At 42.6% G+C, this 20,000-nt stretch overlaps 2 protein-coding genes across 3 annotated transcripts in view; both read right to left on the reverse strand.

Annotated features, from left to right (window-relative positions):
• Window positions 1–388: 388 nt before the first annotated feature.
• mettl21e (methyltransferase like 21e) lies at window positions 389–4,891 on the reverse strand. Its single transcript, XM_080835262.1, has 4 exons — window positions 4,754–4,891; window positions 2,583–2,740; window positions 1,735–1,852; window positions 389–1,275 (listed from the first exon to the last, which is right to left on the reverse strand). Exons 1-4 carry the CDS (start codon window positions 4,824–4,826, stop codon window positions 854–856), a joined length of 771 nt encoding a protein of 256 aa, XP_080691388.1. The 5' UTR covers window positions 4,827–4,891; the 3' UTR covers window positions 389–853.
• Window positions 4,892–9,249: 4,358 nt separating this feature from the next.
• ercc5 (excision repair cross-complementation group 5) overlaps window positions 9,250–20,000 on the reverse strand; it is a 27,957-nt gene continuing 17,206 nt past the window's right edge. For both annotated transcript variants that reach the window (XM_080835791.1, XM_080835792.1), the window contains exons 9-16: window positions 17,516–18,760; window positions 16,943–17,202; window positions 16,410–16,529; window positions 12,595–12,808; window positions 12,190–12,334; window positions 11,740–11,940; window positions 11,330–11,414; window positions 9,250–11,220 (exon numbers count right to left, since the gene is read on the reverse strand). In XM_080835791.1, the coding sequence (XP_080691917.1) occupies window positions 10,357–11,220; window positions 11,330–11,414; window positions 11,740–11,940; window positions 12,190–12,334; window positions 12,595–12,808; window positions 16,410–16,529; window positions 16,943–17,202; window positions 17,516–18,760 (3,134 nt within the window). In that variant the 3' untranslated portion in view covers window positions 9,250–10,356. The remainder of the gene's footprint in view (window positions 11,221–11,329; window positions 11,415–11,739; window positions 11,941–12,189; window positions 12,335–12,594; window positions 12,809–16,409; window positions 16,530–16,942; window positions 17,203–17,515; window positions 18,761–20,000) is intronic.

Genomic DNA, 20,000 nt, shown 5'->3' on the forward strand with positions numbered 1-20,000 from the left:
GATCAACTCTCACTTAAATGTTGCCATAAATTGTTCTCCAAACCAGGAGCTAAAGCTTTGATTTCAAATTGCACAACAGCTTTGGAAATGGAAGTTTTGCCATTTGACTAGCAGTGTGTTCTGTCTGAAAACAAGGAGGTTTTGGCATTGATGAAGTGTGCAAAGTAGAGAGGATGGTGTTTAGTGTTTTGAAGAAAGTGTGGTTAACAATTTAAATCTGTGTCTAAAGCAGATAATTGTGCATATAGTTTAGCAGAATTGGTTTAGGGAGATGGCACATGAGTAACAGGTTGTGGTCATTGTGTCATAAGTTCCAGTTTTTGGGTGAAATCAATCGAGAAAAACTGTAAAGGTGGAGTTGAGCAAAATCACAACAAATTACAGAACATAGTCCAACATCATGTGTTTAATACCCACCCAGATGGTATTATATTTGTTGTTGTCATCCCATTAACGTCAAGGATGAGAATAAAAACACCTTATAATATGTCTGTCTTTGGCCTGTAAGCCCACTTCAATGTACTTCAACGTGAATTAAGTTTATTTTATTTGATCTTATAAAATCCTTGATCTTTTGATTCAAACTCCTACTGATTTGACTGTTCTAAAGCCCTAAACCTAAAAAGATGAATAGATGTTGTCAATGCACACATACACCAAACCTATGTAAATAGAATTGTAGTGGCCTATGTAAACATTAGAAAAAGGTCACAGAAAATATGTAGACAAAGCAATGAAATGCACTGATTTGAAGTTTCAGTGACACATACACACTATGAACTGGGACAAATTGGACATCAATAAAGGGCATACACATAGTAGGCTGCTGTAACCATGGTAACCCCTGTGTCTGTCAGGTTGGGTGTCTGTGTTGTTGAGAATAAGGGAATCTCCTGGTGGCCCGGAAGAGCTTGATCATCATGCTGGGCAGATCATAGAGCTCCTCTAGGTGGAAGAGTTTCTGAAAGCGTTCTACAAATCTATTCTCACGGTCCATACGGTAGCGCATAGCCCACAGGATCACCGTGTTGTCCTGGCACAGGTGGTCAAACGTCTCCATGAGTTCAGTCAGATATGGGTGTGAGTACACTACATCAGCTGCCATGATGTAGTCAAAACAGTCAGAAGCACGGGGGAAGGTTTCTTCCACGTTACTGCCCCAGGTCAACTCAGTCACCTGTGGGGGGTGTTGACAGCGTCCTCTAGTATTACGGTTCACATTGTACCGAAGGTTCCCCAAAATGTCTGGCAGGTCAGTGGATGTCACCATTGCTCCTTATTTAGAGAGAGAGAGAGAGAGAGAGAGAGAGAGAGAGAGAGTGAAAGAGAGAGAGATGGCAAAATCAATTTAGACAGTGTATAGACACATAATGAAATGCAAAAAAAGTACTTGCAAAATAGTTTGATGTTGTAAACATCTATGTGACGATGTATGGAGCTCCTTATAAAAAGATACAAATTCATGTTGCATTGTGTTGATCCTTCAAAAACTTCCAAGTCTGTCTTGTGTGTGTGTGTTTGTGTGTGTTCAGGCTACTTTTTCTGATGCATGTACTGAACACTTGTGCACCATCAATTCATCTATGGACAGGTCAATAGCTGCTAAGACAACTAAATACACTGATTCCCATGGTCAGTGACTGGACAGATGCCTTTAGAAACAGATCTACACTGTCGCCATCCCCGCCCTGAAATGGAAACACAAATTTAAATGAGCGCCTTATTCATTCTTACCCAAGAGACTGGTTACTATGGTGACGAGGCCTGTTCCAGCACCTATCTCAATGACTTTCTTGTCCCTCAGGTTGTAAGTTTCACGGTGACAGTCCAGAAAATGACACAACACTATGGCCTACAAACAAATTGACAATTACTGTACATAAACAGACTGTTTTTTCAAAGCAGACACAGCCCTGTTAAAGAAATATTCATGAACAGAGGCCATTTTTTAAATGGATGGTTACCTCAACACAAAATATTTTATGCTGTTGTAGGCCTAGTTAATAGCAGCTGTTAACAAGCAGATCTTTGTATGAACATAATCATAGAAATGAACAATATAAACACATGTCTATAAAACATATGTCTTCTTTTTACATCTACATATTAATTTCCTACAGTGACCACAGTTACATATTACATACATTAAATAAAGCAAGCAAAAGACGTTGGGAAAGGCTTAATCTTATGCGAAGTAGGAGCTAACTCTACCAAACTACTCTTCATAAGATTGTAGATTGTGACTTTGTTGAAACCCCCGGTTCAAAAAGACCTCGGAGGCAAACAGACACAACACTTGTGACACTGTTCATGTTGGTTGATCAAAAGCATTAAGAGGGCTTAAGGTAGTTTAGAATGAGTGTTTCTTTCATTTGTTTTTATATTCCCTTAAAAAAGGTTAGTACCACACACAGAATATCACAGCCAATTATGATGAGTGGAAATAATACATGCTAACTCCTCACATTTCCACGCAATAAGGAGAATAACCTGCTGAATCTGTGAGGGACACACATGAGCATCCTTACCAGATGTAAGAGATCTTGTATTGTCACAAAACATTAAACGGGAAACAAACGTACTGATGGCCAGAGCACAGCTCCGTAGTAGTCATTCGACTCTTTGATGCGGATATCCAGGCCAGCAAAAGTGAAGCCTTCCCAAGTTTCCGTGGTGATCAGTGATGGCACGAAGCGCCTTTCCATGATTGCTTTTGCTAGCTCGGCATCCTCAGCAACACCTTAGTATAATATAACCACAGTCAAACCTTACCAAACACTTGAAAGAGGGTTAATCAAAAGCAAAATCACAGATAAATATAAACATTTCATCCATTTTATCTACTTGAACATATCATTAACAATCTAGCAAAGTTAAAATTAAGTATATACCTGCAAATGATTGGGGATTATTTTTTGGGCTACTGTTCAACGGAATGAGGTGATGCTTTATTAGTCTATAGAACTTGCAAATCAAAACTCTGTATTTTCTGTCAAGAATACAGTCTGAGCCATTATATCTTTCAACAAAAAAGAAAAAGTAATGTGAGAAAACAAGATCTTGGCTTGTTATCTATTTAGAGGTACAATCTTTCATGCAATCAATTAAACCTTTTAATGAATTCAGCTGAATTATCCTCACAGCGAAGACCATTAACTGTAATTGGTTTGCTTAGTTCACTGATAAATTGTATTTTAATGGCAAATAACAAAGAAGAAGTAAACTTAGCTCTTAATTAGCTTCTACTTATATCAGTGGAATCAACCTGCATGGTTTTATAGTCCAAAACTATTCTGATGGACAACTGCTATCCCATATTGTGTTGCCCAAAATGCAACAGACAAGCTTTCTAAATGTAACGCCACACCCACAGGTGACAACTATTTTAAGACTGTGAGGGACCGAGGCGTCTTAAAATATATCAGGAGCAGTAAGGGGTTCAGTGTTTTGCTCAAGGACACTTACCCACTTGGTAAGGAGGAGTGGGGAACCGAACTAGCAACCCTCCGATTACTAAATGACTCCTCTGCCTCCTGAACCTCTGTCTCCCTCTGGCAGGGTATCATGAGTGAAAACTCTCTTTTTGGTGCCACGGTGAGAAGGGGGAATTCACCTTCTCCCACAGTCTGATGGAAGTCATACCAAGCTCAGCTGGGTAATATTCACCGTCCAGGATATTGAAAAGTGCAACCAGTGCTCTTTTTTTTAAACCGTTTACGGGTGAAAAATACTTACTATATACATTTTATTTTATTTTGAATTATCTTTATTTATGTTATATAATGAAAATTAAAATGCGGTTTGGTTTAAATAATTATGTGAGAGGATGTCTCATGTTCACCAATGAACAACAAAGACAAAGAAATAACAGGTCTAAAAACTCTATCATTAATTCCATGAAAAGAAAGGACTCAAAGGAGGACCTACAAGACTATTGTTGTATAGGATGATGCAGAAACACCACACATTGAGCAATATTAATTATGAATTGACTGAAACTCTTTAGATTCTGAAATCCTACTCCTAACTAAGTAGTGCACTGCAATGTGTAGAACATTAACTAGATCATGTATGTGTCTGTTATATGCCTCGTCATCAAACTATATGTCCTTGCCTATGAACCTTGCCTGTAGAGCCAAGCCAAGAATACTTCTATGAATATCTGTACACAGTTACAACAGACAAAGGACTGCAGAGCAGATGATGTTGACTTTGTTGTTGTTGCTTCTGCAAAGTCAAAACCTTGGAAATATGAGATAAGATTCCACTTTCCTTGCCAGAGTCTATTGCCCTGTGAAAGAGTGCTGTTAGATTGTTAGCATCCTGGATGGTGACAGATAGCATTGCCGGTCCCATTGGACATCAACCCAGCGGGGGAAACAGTAGACCCTAGTGGGCACCAGATCAGACCTTTCACTGATTACTGACCATTACTTTCATCAGTGAACTTCCACTGTCTGTGTTCATTTATAGGTTATAAACTCTGCACGTTTGCTAGTTAAAAAAAAAATGAGTACGAAAAAAAAAAGAGAAATGATTGGGTTTGATAGGAAATATTTGTCATTCCATGTGACAAGAAGTCGGGGGTGATCACTGTACACAAACCAACTCCTCAAAAGATAACATCAAGTTTGAGAACACTCCAGAACACATATGTGTGAATAGCATTTTAGAATCAATGGATTATCCCTATGCATCTCTGTGGCCACTACATGTTTAAGTATACTGTAATAATTGATTTGAGTGCTCTTACCATTTGTTTGTGGCAGTGTGTCATTCTTGGTCTCTTTTTTCTCTGACTCCATGTCTGTTTCTGTATTTTCCATTGCAGTACCAGAGTGATGCTCTGGCAGGGTGTCTGTGGCGGTGGGCTATCGGTTACCTCCGTCCCCCAAGAGAGCCAACTGTCACTCCGGCTGATGAACTCAACAGCTGCCCAAACTAAAATGGGTCAGCAGTGGACCAAGGAGAAATGAGCCATTTGCCAAGGAGCACGGCCGTCTGTCATCGGTCATGGCACACACTATACATGAACGTGCCTCCAGCGCCCTCTGCTGGCAGATGCATTTGCCGAGAGCTCATATTGACTCTTCAAACAAAAGAGGGAGGGAGCTGTAACTCATGGTTTGACCAACAGCCTTTAAGGATATCCATAAAATGCATTTTATCAATATTTAATCAATAACAATGTCTGAACATTGCTTGGCTGTGAGTTGATGTTAACAAAAATTAAAGATCTTTAAATAACCAAACTTCTTTCAACCCTTTATACATTATACTTAGGACATAATTACTAGGCTCATAAGAATTAGCCATCAATGTTTTCACATGGCCGTCTTTCCCAGAGAAAATAGCAATACTCACTGACAAGTATTAGCACTAAATAATTCAGATGTACGATCAACACTGGGTGTGTATTCATCAATAGTAGGTACATTTCAACCCAAACACGTTATCTAATCACCGGTTTCCTAAGAAGGTTCAGTAACTAGACATTGTAAACTGAGAAGTCTAGAAATAGCATCACACACTTTGGACATATTCCAGAGGTGGCAATGGGTTGTCTCCCAGATGCAACTAAAACACCTGAGATTGAGAGCACATAATGGCTCAATAACAGTGGCCCTAAAATAAAAATATATATATATAAAAACTAAGGCATGTTGCAACATAAGGTACAAGTGAAAAAGAATAAGTATCAAAGAGCCAAAACAGACAACTTGCTGAAATGAAATGAAATTTCAAATGAAATGAAACTGAAAATGAGTTAAAATATTGGCAATGAATTTGTAACCACGGTGGGGTTTGGACTGCTTTTCCAAAAGGCACTTGAGAAAGACTAACTATATGTTGTTTGCATTCTTCAACGTAGCTAGGAAGTTGGCCAAATGCCTTTAGTCTGTGAAAAAACATGATGGCCAGGAACTATCTGAGCAGGTTGTGTGGGGATATTATTGGGATTAAGATTAAACCTTGAAGGCTTTCAAGGATGCATACATTTCCAGATTTAATTCATTTTGTATCATTATGCATGGGTTAGTACTTTCTTTCAGGTGAGAGCTTTCTATGTTGTTTGCAAAGACATGATGGACATTGAGAAGCTCAGCTGGGGTGTGACATTGACCAGTCTGTTGGTCACAAACATCAGTTGCTTACTGTAGCCAGAGCCAGACAACAGGTCAAGAGCACGAGGACAAGGATCAATTAGTTGTTGTCCACCACTCTCTGGTCACTGTGTGATCTAAAAATAGCAGGTCTAATTTTAGCACAGCAATTGTGGCTTGCCATGGGGCCTTAGCTTTGGTAAAAATAGCTTTTGGTTTTCAGCAGCATTCACACATACACATTTAGAGACCTTTGGGAGGGAGTGAAGGAGGAGGTCGAGCACAACTCATACCAGATGCTATTTCAGTCCTGAGTCGTACAGTGAGTGTGTTCTGTTCACATCGCTAGCCTCCCAACAAGATAAGGACAAACTGCAGCTGACAGTTAGGACCGTCAAGGAAAACAAGAAATAAAAGGAGAGGCGCCCCCTGCCCAATCAGTCTGGTCTGGACACACCCTCTTCCAGCCTGTCCCCTCAGCCTGCTAGTGGAGAGCTTTGGATGAGTAAACGCCTGCACAGATATTCTGCCTATAACACGATATATTCACTATATTCAATAGTAATCTGGAAATGTGTTAAAATATCAATAAGCGAATTCATAAAACTTAAAATGGTGAACTGATCAACATAGGCTCATGTCGCGGACCCCCTGCAATGCCGTTGCGGACCACGGCCCTGTTGAAAACCCCTGTGCTAGTGGATAGCTTTGTATGAGTAAACTACCAGACACAAGACCAGTTTCTTCCCACATACCATCACATCTACAGCTGAACCATGATATCTGTTCTAGCCAAGCTACTCCTGTTCTTTTATTCAGACTTATTTATAACACCTTCCTTTATTTTCTATAGTGTACCTACTGCGCTTACAGCGGGTGAAATAAGTATTGAACACGTCGCCATTTTTCTCAGTTAATATATTTCCAAAGGTGCTATTGTCATGAAATTGTCACCACATGTTGGTAACAACCCAAGTAATTCATACATACAAAGAAAAAAAACAAATACATTCAGAAATTAAGTAATGTGTATTAATGTGAAATAACACAGGAAAAAAGTATTGAACACATGAAGAAAGGGAGGTGCAAAAAGGCATGGAAAGCTAAAATCTTTCAGTAATTAGAAGGCAATCTGGCCCCTAGTCAGTGCAAATTAATATCCCAACTGATGGCCTATAAAAAGGTGTCTCATTACCAAGGTGTCACATAAGAAGTAACTCATGATTGGTAAAAGCAAAGAGCTCTCTCAAGACCTTTGCAACCTTATTGTTGCAAGACATACTCATGGCATTGGTTACAGATGCATTTCTAAACTTCTGAATATTCCAGTGAGCACTGTTTCGGGCCATAATCTGGAAGTGGAAAGATCATCATTTCACCATAAACTGGCCACGACCAGGTGTTCCTCGCAAGATTTCTGACAGAGGAGTGAAAAGAATTATCAGAAGAGTTGTCAAAGAGCCAAGGACTACTCGTGGAGAGCTTCAGTAAGACCTGGAATTTGCAGGTACAGTTGTTTAAAAGAAAACAATAAGTAATGCATTCAACCCCCATGGCCTGTATGCACGCTCTCCACATAAGACTCCAATGCTGAAGAAAAAGCATGTTGAAGCTCGTTTAAAGTTCGCAGCACGAAATTTGGACAAGCCTGTGAAATACTGGGAGAATATGGTCTGGTCAGATGAGAGCAAAATGGAACTCTTTGGATGACATAATGCACACCATGTTTGTAGGAGACATGGCACTGCACATCATCCCAACAGTGAAGTTTGAAGGTGGGAACATCATGGTGTGGGACTGCTTTTCAGCATATGGTACTGGCAAATGTCACACAATTGAAGCAAGGATGAATGGAAAAAATGTATCAAGACATTCTTAATTAAAATCTGCTGCCATCTACCAGGATGATGAAGAGGTAACGAGGGTGGACATTTCAGCAAGACAATGAACAGCCAAGGAAACTCTCAATTGGTTTCAGAGAAAGAAAATAAAGCTGCTAGAATGGCCAAACCAATCACCTGACTTGAATCCAATTGAAAATCTATGGAAAGAACTGAAGATCAGAGTTCATAGAAGAGGCCCAGGGAACTTTCAAGAATTTAAGCCTTTTTGTGTTGAAGAATGGGTCAAACTCACATCTGAGCAATGCATACAAGTAGTTTCTCCATACAGGAAGCGTCTTGAAGCTGTCAAAGGCTTTTGTACAAAGTATTCAATAAATATCAGTAAGCGTGTTCAATACTTTTTTCCTGTGTCATTTCATATTATTAGACATAACTTAATTTCTGAACTAATTTGTTTTGGTTTCTTTGTATGTTTGGATTACCTGGGTTGTTACAAACATCTGGTGAAAATTTCATGTCAATACCACCTTTGGAAATATATTTACTGAGAAAAATGGTGACGTGTTCAATACTTATTTCACCCGCTGTATATCCCACCATCGTTCCATTACTGTCACACACACTTGCACTTAAAGGGTACCGTTAGTTTTCATTATTATCTGGACACTGTCAGTACACTGTGTGACGATTGTGATCGAGCCTGTAGACCCGGGTTCAATTCCGGCTGGGGTGACCACCATTGTTCTGCTGCCTACAACATGAAACAGAAAACACAGTGTATTCCTTGGCCTTAGGTCAGGACTAGGTGGCTGGCAGATCTCAGAGGCCTGAGTGATCATGAAGGTCAGAAGTATAAATGATCTCATTTCACCTTGATGGTATTTAATTTACTACCATATATTGGAAGTCTCAGTTCTGGATTTGTCAGTCATGTTTCAGGTTTATTCTTGTAACAATGGCGGCCACACATTGTGAGACAGAGCCTGAGCTCCACTCCCCAGAGCTTCGCCTCAAGATTATCTCTCTACTCCTTCTGAGAGAGTTAGCTATATACACTAATTTTAAGGGGTGTTACCAAATAGACCCTTTTGTCTCAACCTGGGGGGAGGGGAAGGGTGAGAGCAATCTCACACCTTCCCGCCATGTCCCTACCAGAGAGTCCTTAACCAGGTATGCTGGCATGCTAGAAAAGTACAAATAAAATCTTATTTATACTAGGTATAAATAAGATGGAATTATTGACTATGGCATATACTAATAAATAACCGGTCCCTTCAACCTCAAAATGAACACAAATCCAGAGACCTGTATAGGAAAAGCATGTGCACCCTCCCTGAGTGGCTTTTAATAGATCACAGAAAACGCTGAAATACTTTGAAACGTAAAGGCTTCAAGTACAGAACCTAAGATTGAGAGAACCAAAAAAGGGAAAAAAAAACAGATGCAATCACAGTAACCATCAGTATGGGTGTAAAAAGAATCATTTCATACATTCATTTCCCAGTAGTTCAGTTTTCACACATCTTTGACCTAATGTAGTAGCCATTATTACAAGAAATCATTCAAAAATACATTGTGTGGTGGAGCTGGAGACACTTGGCAAAGAATGGAACAACAACAGAATGTTATGAGAAGTAATGGAATCTAATGAACAGGGCCATATTTACAGATGCACAACATGAGAGCCCTTTGGACCCCCATGATTTCAACCTAGTGTGAAGCCCCAGGTGACACTGAACATTTATTCAATGGAAACGAAATGTACTAATGACTAGACCATTCACAGATGTACAGCTTAAGACTTTTTTTCTCATTGATAAAAATGACACGAGTCATGATTATCTAAGTGTTGGTGCATGACAGTAGGTGCACATTAATGTTTATACAACTCAGAGTCCACTCCTGACTGTGGGTGTGCATTAACGTTAATATAACTCACTCACTAGTCCACTCCTGACAGTAGGTGCACATTAATGTTAATACAACTCAGAGTCCACTCCTGACTGTGGGTGTGCATTAACGTTAATATAACTCACTCACTAGTCCACTCCTGACAGTAGGTGCACATTAATGTTTATACAACTCAGAGTCCACTCCTGACTGTGGGTGTGCATTAACGTTAATATAACTCACTCACTAGTCCACTCCTGACTGGAGGTGTGCATTAATGTTAATACAACTCACTCACTAGTCCACTCCTGACTGGAGGTGTGCATTAATGTTTATATAACTCACTCACTAGTCCACTCCTGACTGGAGGTGTGCATTAACGTTAATATAACTCACTCACTAGTCCACTCCTGACTGTGGGTGTGCATTAATGTTTATATAACTCATGAGTCCACTCCTGACTGTAGGTGTGCATTAATGTTTATATAACTCCTGAGTCCACTGTTCATATAACTCACTCAGCGTCCACTCTTGCCTTTTCCACGACCCCCTCTTTTTCCCTTCCTTTGTGGTTGGTTAATGAAGACAGACTGTGCAGTAACCATAGGAACAGCCCAACCGCTTTCACTGTCTGAGTCAGAGCTGCTGCTATCGATTAGGACTGCTTTTTGAGGACAGTTTTTCAGTATGGACTCTTGAGTCTTCACTTTCTTTTCCGGCGTTGGTGCAGATCTTTTACAGTCCTTCCCCACCGAGTCAGAGCCACTGCTATGGATGAAGACTGCCTTCTGAGGAGAGTTTGTCTGTATGGACTCTTGAGTCTTCACTTTCTTTTTGGGAGTTTGGGGATTACTTTTACAGTCCTTCCCCACTGAGTCACAGATGCTGCTTTCGTTAAAGACTGCCTTCTGAGGATAGTTTTTCTGTATGGACTCTTGAGTTTTCACTTTCTTTTTCGGAGTTGGTGCAGTACTTTTACAGTCCGTCCCCATTGAGTCAGAGCTGCTGCTATCGATAAGGACTGCAGTCCGAGGACAGTGTTTCTGTATGGACTCTGGAGTCTTCACTGGAGTTGGTGCAGTACTTTTACAGTCCTTCCCCACTGGCTCCTCAAGCTTTCCTGAATTAGTACCTGTTCCTTCTGACCCCAGAAAGCCTCCTTCAAACGCCACAGGGCAGCTCACTGGTTCCCTATTCTGCTCTGACTTCCTAGTCCTTCCCTTTTTAGTGCCTTTTATTTCCTCCTCCTCCTCCTCTTCCTCCTGTGCCTCCCCGCGCTCCTTCCTCTTCATGCAGGTGACAGCTCTACGGAGGCGCTGGCTCTGGATCTTTTGGCTCTCCTGCTGCTCCATGCGGAAGAAGGAGTCGATGCGCAGCTGCGTCTTAAATAAGTGGAAAAAGAGTCGTCGTTAGTTTTTGAGAGACTTGTAAGATGTGATTGTATGCACATAAACTGCGTGTGTACATGTGTCCATATGTGTGTAGTAGTACTTGTTGTGCAGACAGCTGTTTCAGAACGGGCTGCAAAGCCTCGTCAGTCTTCTTACGGCTCCAACCAAAACGATCGTGACAAAACGTAGGAGCTTCCGTTAAAGATCTGAACGGTGTAGTTAAACACACAACCCACACCCACATCATCACCTAGTGAGGACAACTAGTGCATGGCTTTCACACAACACACAGTATATGCCCTACACAAACCCAGATAAAGGATATTCCTTACACCCACATCATCACCTAGTGAGGATAACTAGTGCATGACTTTCACACAACACATACACACAGTATATGCCCAACATACACCCAGATAAAGGATATTCCTTACACCCACATCATCACCTAGTGAGGATAACTAGTGCATGACACAGTATATGCCCAACACAAACCCGGATAAAGGATATTCCTTGAGGAGATCCAGATGTGGACGGCCCCAGCTGAAGGAGGCCTCTGATTGGTCCACAGCTGGCTGCATGTAGGCCTGAGCAACGGCTGGGTTTGGAAAGCCTGTCTGGAGCTTCAGGGCTCTCAGCTTGCGCTTCACTTTAGAGTCCTTAGGGTTAGCCACCAGTTTCTTATTCTCCTGAGCTTCTGACCACCACTTACTGAATTCAGAAGATGAGGACAAGAACATCAATTCCTGTATTATAAATGCTATCATAAAAGACAACATATATTATAATATAAATCATGAAATGTACAATATTTTCATCCTTCACATGAAATGTACAGTGCGATACATGTGCATGTACCAGTGTATGTTCTCAAGATGCATTCTATCTACGGTGTGTGTGTGTGTGTGTGTGTGTGTGTGTGTGTGTGTGTGTGTGTGTGTGTGTGTGTGTGTGTCTGACCTGAACTGGACGAGTGGCTCTGTCGTAGCGCCTGGGAACTCATTCAGGATCTCCATGCCCGTCACATATCCCACCCCAGGTATGCCTTCTGTATAGTCACTGCCCAGCAGGTAAGCCAGGTTTATCAGCTTAAACCGGTCAAGGCCTAGGGCACAGGGATACAAGAAGCCAGGTTTATCAGCTGAAATGGGTTAAGGCCATTATCTGTCAGTCTCACAAGCCTTTAGTCCATTATATGTAATAGATTAGGCTTAGTCATTTTTGTCAAGTGACTTAATGGTGTTTTTACACTGTGTTCACCCTCGATCGTATTGTCAACCAAAACATCGGTGGAAAAAATGCACTTCAGCGGTGGTCATAATCAAACAGAGACGTTTCAAAGAGGTAGTAATTAGTCTCACTCACCAAGCTGGTTCTGGAGATCCATAAGTTGGTAGTGCTCCACATACTTGTTCTGGCTGAAGAAGTTTTTGAAGACGTGGCGGCCACCAAAGAGCCAAATATCACTGTCGTCTGTAATAGTGCCATGGGTCAGCTCAGCCCGGTCCAGAGCAGCACACTGAGCCTCAGCCTCCATAGGGGCCACCAAGAAGGGGATACCAAAGAGTCGCAAGAGTTCCTGAAGATATGAAGATACATTGTTGTGTGGCAACAAAGTTTTATCTTATCTTATCTTATCTTATACATTGGGATATTGGGACGTGTCAGAACATTACAACATGCCTGACTACATGGAAAGGTTCCCTACAGCGATAGACCTGCGTCTGTTTGCCTAAATAACTTTTCCTAACCTAAGAAATTTGTAGAAAAATGAGTTTCTGAAGTTACTGAAGTACCAGTTTCTGTAGAAAATGACCTAAAACAGACACAGGTCTATCTCTGTAAAGATCCTTTCCTTTGTCAGACACGTATAATCATCATAACTGTTCATAACTTTACATTATGAGCCTGTCAGCTGAGAAAATAAGAGCTTTACTTTGCTTGCCCCGTGGGATCACATTATCTAGCCGTTTTGCAGTTGCTAGTTATAGCGTTCCAGCCAGGGGCGGAGTGGCCATCGGGAGCACCGGGATTTTTCCCGGTGGGCCTGTCGGCCAATTATCTCTCGAGAACCAGCCTGCAGGCCGGCCTTCGCAGCCGTTGAGTCAAAGCCATGAGCGGCCCATCGAATTTGCATGTATGTCAAATCATGGTCCCGTGAAAATGTCTAAATTCTCCGAAAGTTACAGGTGTGGGCCGTCCAACCACTATTTATAGCACTATTTGTCTCTGTACATCACACCTATGGTGGTGTCTGTCAAACTCACTCCCATTAATCCAACCTTCTGATTTTTGTTTAGCCTCCTATATTGATGTAATTCTTTTTATTCAGACGCTCCATTACTTTCATGACCACAAATATAAATTGGCCAGCGATTTAATTCGTTTTTTTGTTGAATGTAGAATGGTCGAGCAAAGCATCATGGGAAATGTGTATCGTTCTGCCTTTATCAAGTGAACCTAGGGAGATAAATTAGCGGCTATCAGGGAGAGAGAGCAGGTGAAGCGTACCTGATGGAGGGACATAAGAGAAAGGAGAAAGGAGGGGGCAAAAAGGCCAGACTGAAAAAGAGGCGGATGCAGGAGGAAAGTGCATCAAAATGTACAAGAATCACGGATTTATTCAACCAGCCGTCAACTAGATGCGAGTGAGTTGACAGGACACATTGTTGCGAATTAGCATAACATTTGAGCCAATACGGGAGTCGATTTGTTCCGTATTTCCATAAATGTACATATACAAATACACTGTCACTGTCACTGTCATGTCTGTCACCCACACATCAACTCTAAATCTAACAATAATGATCAAAAGCCGCCCGTTTGTTTCTGTAGTTGATATATGGGAGGTGGAGGGGATGCGGGTTGGGCCAGTTGTGGGCACGTTGTGGGCACGTTGTGGGCCGGTGGTGGGCCGGTGCAGTTAGAATTGTCCCGGTGGATTTTTGTGTCCCACTCCGCCCCTGGTTCCAGCTCAAAACTGGATCGACTTGTCCCAAGTAAAAATTGGACCAGAAAATATCAAAATTGGGCACAGGTAGAGAAATCCTGAAGTTTGTAATGATGGATATTAGAATTTAAATGTAGAATCAACAAGAAGCAAAAAGTTCAAATACTATTGTTTAATGACAGACACAGATTCTTTAAACACACATTCCTCTGTGAACTACAGATAAACTCCAATAAAAACATCAATGCCATCAAAATGGACTGCCAGCTTAAAAGGCATGTTTGTTTTATGTGTAGCACGTGAAGCTAAAGGGAAAGATGGCCAGCTCCGTATCTGACTTGCTCGGTAACTTGTTTGGCGTCTTGCTTGGCAACTCTCTATTTTAGTTTTCCTATCCTCCGACAACACATGGGTCTAGCTGTTGTTGCGTAAGGTGGTGCCATAAACCATGACCTAGTTCTCATGTCAGGTCTCGTGCCCTGGAGCCCCAAGTTTCATAGTGCAATACCAGGCGCACCACGCGTTCTGTGGCAGTGGCACAGACACCATTCTCAGTATTCCAAGTCAGTGTGCCAGCAAAATGATTTTGAAGCTGTTATTTTAAGGTACATGTTTGCATAATGTTACTTTAAATACTGCATGCAAGTTATATTTATATATAGGAATGGGAGATGAAGGGTCATTTTAGAACATTTGTGGACTAAAAAAGTTAATTAAATTAAATTAGGCTCTGCCTTTTTGACCCTTTTTTCTCCCAATTTAATGGGTGCCCTTTCACAACAATGAATTGATGTTAACCTTAATGCCGTTGGTTAGAGTGGTCTTCTGCTACTTGTGGGAAATGTCTTCAGGTGTGTTTGTGGAAGATATGCGCTCTACCTGGTCTTCAGGTGTCTATCTCTGTGTCTCTACCTGGTCTTCAGGTGTCTATCTCTGTGTCTCTACCTGGTCTTTAGGTGTCTATCTCTGTGTCTCTACCTGGTCTTCAGGTGTCTATCTCTGTGTCTCTACCTGGTCTTCAGGTGTCTATCTCTGTGTCTCTACCTGGTCTTCAGGTGTCTATCTCTGTGTCTCTACCTGGTCTTCAGGTGTCTTTCTCTGTGTCTCTACCTGGTCTTCAGGTGTCTATCTCTGTGTCTCTACCTGGTCTTCAGGTGTCTATCTCTGTGTCTCTACCTGGTCTTCAGGTGTCTATCTCGGTGTCTCTACCTGGTCTTCCGTTCTTTATCTCTGTGTCTCTACCTGGTCTTCAGGTGTCTATCTCTACCTGGTCTTCAGGTGTCTATCTCTACCTGGTCTTCAGGTGTCTATCTCTGTGTCTCTACCTGGTCTTCAGGTGTCTATCTCTGTGTCTCTACCTGGTCTTCAGGTGTCTATCTCTGTGTCTCTACCTGGTCTTCAGGTGTCTATCTCTGTGTCTCTACCTGGTCTTCAGGTGTCTATCTCGGTGTCTCTACCTGGTCTTCAGGTGTCTATCTCTGTGTCTCTACCTGGTCTTCAGGTGTCTATCTCTGTGTCTCTACCTGGTCTTTAGGTGTCTATCTCTGTGTCTCTACCTGGTCTTCAGGTGTCTATCTCTGTGTCTCTACCTGGTCTTCAGGTGTCTATCTCTGTGTCTCTACCTGGTCTTCAGGTGTCTATCTCTGTGTCTCTACCTGGTCTTCAGGTGTCTATCTCTGTGTCTCTACCTGGTCTTCAGGTGTCTATCTCTGTGTCTCTACCTGGTCTTCAGGTGTCTATCTCGGTGTCTCTACCTGGTCTTCCGTTCTTTATCTCTGTGTCTCTACCTGGTCTTCAGGTGTCTATCTCTACCTGGTCTTCAGGTGTCTATCTCTACCTGGTCTTCAGGTGTCTATCTCTACCTGGTCTTCAGGTGTCTATCTCTGTGTCTCTACCTGGTCTTCAGGTGTCTATCTCTGTGTCTCTACCTGGTCTTCAGGTGTCTATCTCTGTGTCTCTACCTGGTCTTCAGGTGTCTATCTCTACCTGGTCTTCAGGTGTCTATCTCTGTGTCTCTACCTGGTCTTCAGGTGTCTATCTCTGTGTCTCTACCTGGTCTTCAGGTGTCTATCTCTGTGTCTCTACCTGGTCTTCAGGTGTCTATCTCTGTGTCTCTACCTGGTCTTCAGGTGTCTATCTCTGTGTCTCTACCTGGTCTTCAGGTGTCTATCTCTGTGTGCTACCTGGTCTTCCTTTATCTCTGTGTCTGTGTGGAGGATATGCGCTCTACCTGGCTCTCCTGGCACATCTGCCCAGTAACCGTGGCAGCTCCTCTCTCTTGTTGTTGCTGCTGCCCTCTCAGGCTGTTCTGCTCATCCTCCAGGGAGCTCTCCAACTGCCTCAGCTCCGCCTGAATGAACACACACACACACACACACACACACACACACACACACACACACACACACACACACACACACAAAACACACACACACACACACACACACACACACACACACACACACACACACACACACACACACAAGGATATACAATTATATGCAAATAATCCAGACTGATGGACCGGGGCTAGAGGTTATTGTTTCCTCTGCACAACTGGCATAAAAAAAGAAACATAGCGGTAGAATACAGACTGACCTATGGTTGCTTCTCCATTGAAGTGAGCTAATGAAGTCCATACTGTTAGTCATTGATAAGTATTCTCTCAAATGACGATGGTCTTTGTTTAATCAGTCATTCAGCGTTTTCTGGAGTCTCCCATAATATATACACAAGTATTGAAAACTGTGAGGAGGGACTTACCAGGTCTATATGATCCCAGTCATTAGCTGGAGGTGGTGGACTCAGTCCTTTCACATCTTGACCCTCTCCATTCTGAGAAGTTCTCGATTGGCCTTCTGGAACATTCTGCTCTTTTCTCTTCGCTTCCTCCATCTTCTCCTTCTGGATCAGGGCCTCAGGGGGCTTCCCAGGGGACGAGGCAACGTCTGGCTTGAGTGGAGACGCGTCAGGGGGTGGCTCTGCCCACTCCTCCTCCCCCTCGGACACCTCGATAAAGTTCTCTAAGACAGGCAATTATGATTTATTATACAATGTAGGAAAATACTGTAAAGACTGTTAGACATGTGATCAGACAGGGAAGCGTTACAAATAAAGAAGTTTGGGGCAATAAAAACTGTACAGAAATGATGTGGTCTATTCTATTTCTGATCATAATAATACTTCTAATTTATGTCATTTCCTGTAAAGCATTTTGAAGAAGTTGAAGTTGAAAGCCTGCTAGATGAATATGAACTTCATTCTTCTTATAATAAGAAGAATTGACCAATCCAGCTATCACACACAAGCAGCAAATAATGAGAAAATCAGCCATACCCTCTGTGCTGCTCTCTCCACTCTCACTCTTCTCTTCCTCTTGGGAATGTGTTCCCTTCTTCTCCTCCAACTTCTTCTCTCGGGCATCAGCCATACCCTCTGTGCTGCTCTCTCCACTCTCACTCCTCTGTTCCTCTTGGGTATGTGTTCCCTTCTTCTCCTCCAACTTCTTCTCTCGGGCATCAGCCATACCCTCTGTGCTGCTCTCCTCACTCTCAATCTTCTCTTGGCCCTCTGGGGAATGTCTTCCCTTCTTCTGCTCCAGCTTCATCCCGTGGCCATTCCCTTCAGGGACATGCCTAAGCAACCTCAGCTCCTCAGGCTTCTCCTCAGAGGTAGTTTGTATTGTGGAGATCGCGTCATGTCTTTCAGACAAGGAACTAGATTCACTAGATTCATCACCTGACGATATGATGGTTGTACCTTTTGTATCTGAAGGGGTGTTGATAGCTAGCGTAATCGATCTCATCACCTTCTCAACGGACTCTCCATCTCCCTGCAGGACTGCCTTGCTGGCCACACCCATATCCTCTACCAGGTCCTCTTCCTCTGTGCAGCTACTCTGGTCCTCTGCCAGAGCCATACCTCTCTGGATGGTCCCCAATGCTTTCAGAGAAGCACCCCCCTCCTGCTCCTGAATCTGCACATTGTTGATCAGCTGCTTCTGAGGACACACACGGGTGTCACCGGCTCCACCGTCCTGCTCCTCTGGTGACCTGCTGACAGTGCCACTATGGGCTGAAAAACTCTCATGGATGTCTCTGAAGAGATTGCTCTGGTCAAGGGCAGGCGCTGTGTTTAACCGCTGAAGTTCCTTGGAGGTACAGGGGCCCATCTTGGGAAGCTTCCTGCAGACGTCCTGCCCTTTCTGGGGCTGTGTGAGCACCGTGTCTTCCTCCTGCATGGCTGTCTGTACGGCTAACAGGGTACGAGGAGACATGTCACCCCAGGGACCTCCAGGAGCCTCTCTTCTCTCGGGGTCATCCTCCTCTGAGCTGCTGTCCGCCATGGCAGCCTGGATGGCCTGGAGTGTGCGCGGTGACGGGGGCTGACCGTCTGATGGCCGCCGGTCCCTGCATGGCAGTGAGGGTTGAGAAGAGGAGGGACGGTTCTCCTCAGGACTCTCCACTGATATCTGGGGCCAGAGGGATTCAGGTTGCCCTTTTGATTTCCCAGGTTTAGTCAGGGGGCCAGAGGATGTGCCAGCTGCTTGGCTCTCAGGAACCGTGCTGCTGTTCTGGGGCCCTGTGCAGGACAAGATATTATATATATATATATTATATTACAACCGGCAAAGGTGAACAGATATTATATTACAACCGGCAAAGGTGAACAGATATTATATTACACCCAGCAAAGGTGAACAGATATTATATTACACCCAGCAAAGGTGAACAGATATTATATTACAACCGGCAAAGGTAAACAGATATTATATTACACCTAGCAAAGGTGAACAGATATTATATTACACCCGGCAAAGGTGAACAGATATTATATTACACCCAGCAAAGGTGAACAGATATTATATTACACCCAGCAAAGGTGAACAGATATTATATTACACCCAGCAAAGGTGAACAGATATTATATTACACCCGGCAAATGTGAACAGATATTATATAACACCCGGCAAAGGTGAACAGATATAATATAACACCCGGCAAAGGTGAACAGATATTATATTACACCCAGCAAAGGTGAACAGATATTATATTACACCCAGCAAAGGTGAACAGATATTATATTACACCCAGCAAAGGTGAACAGATATTATATTACACCCGGCAAAGGTGAACAGATATTATATAACACCCGGAAAATGTGAACGTAAAACTAAATGCTATATAGTTGTGGTGTGAGCACTCCTAGCCATTTAAAAGCTGTTTTGGATGGCATTTCAGGGAGAAATGCTACACCCTCTCCTCTCACGAATGTACACACACAGGCTACCCCATTCCCAATCAGTGAAAACCATGCATTTATTAGGCGTTTATTTAGTGTTATGCTATTGTGTGGGAATGGACACTAAATGTTAAAGTTGAATCGTTAATAGATCCCCTGGCAACCAAAATGTTCACAAAGGCCGAGGGGGAGGCGGGACTTCATCCCCTTCATTCCATTGGTATTAGAGTAAGCCCTTACAACACTGATGTCCCATCATTTCTCTCAGGATAGTTTAATCACTGTGATTATTTAATGGTGGGCTGATTTTGAGAAATGAAACTTTGCTTCAGGTTATGCAGCAAACCGTGTAACTTGGTTGCTATGGTGGCCTAGTTGCTATACTAGCTAAAGGAAACTTTTAAATAACCTTAAGCCCCCATGAAATTATAATAGGAAAAGTAGTTAAATAGTTCATATTTACATGCCAACAAACTATGAACAAGCTATCTGTTGAAACTCCGTTAACCTGGAACTCGACGAACTGATACAGCTACTGCCTGTGGTAGGCTATTAGTCTCGTAAGTCTCCTGTGAGATGG

Source organism: Sprattus sprattus, assembly GCF_963457725.1.
Source record: "Sprattus sprattus genome assembly, chromosome: 3".
Taxonomy (NCBI): domain Eukaryota; kingdom Metazoa; phylum Chordata; class Actinopteri; order Clupeiformes; family Clupeidae; genus Sprattus; species Sprattus sprattus.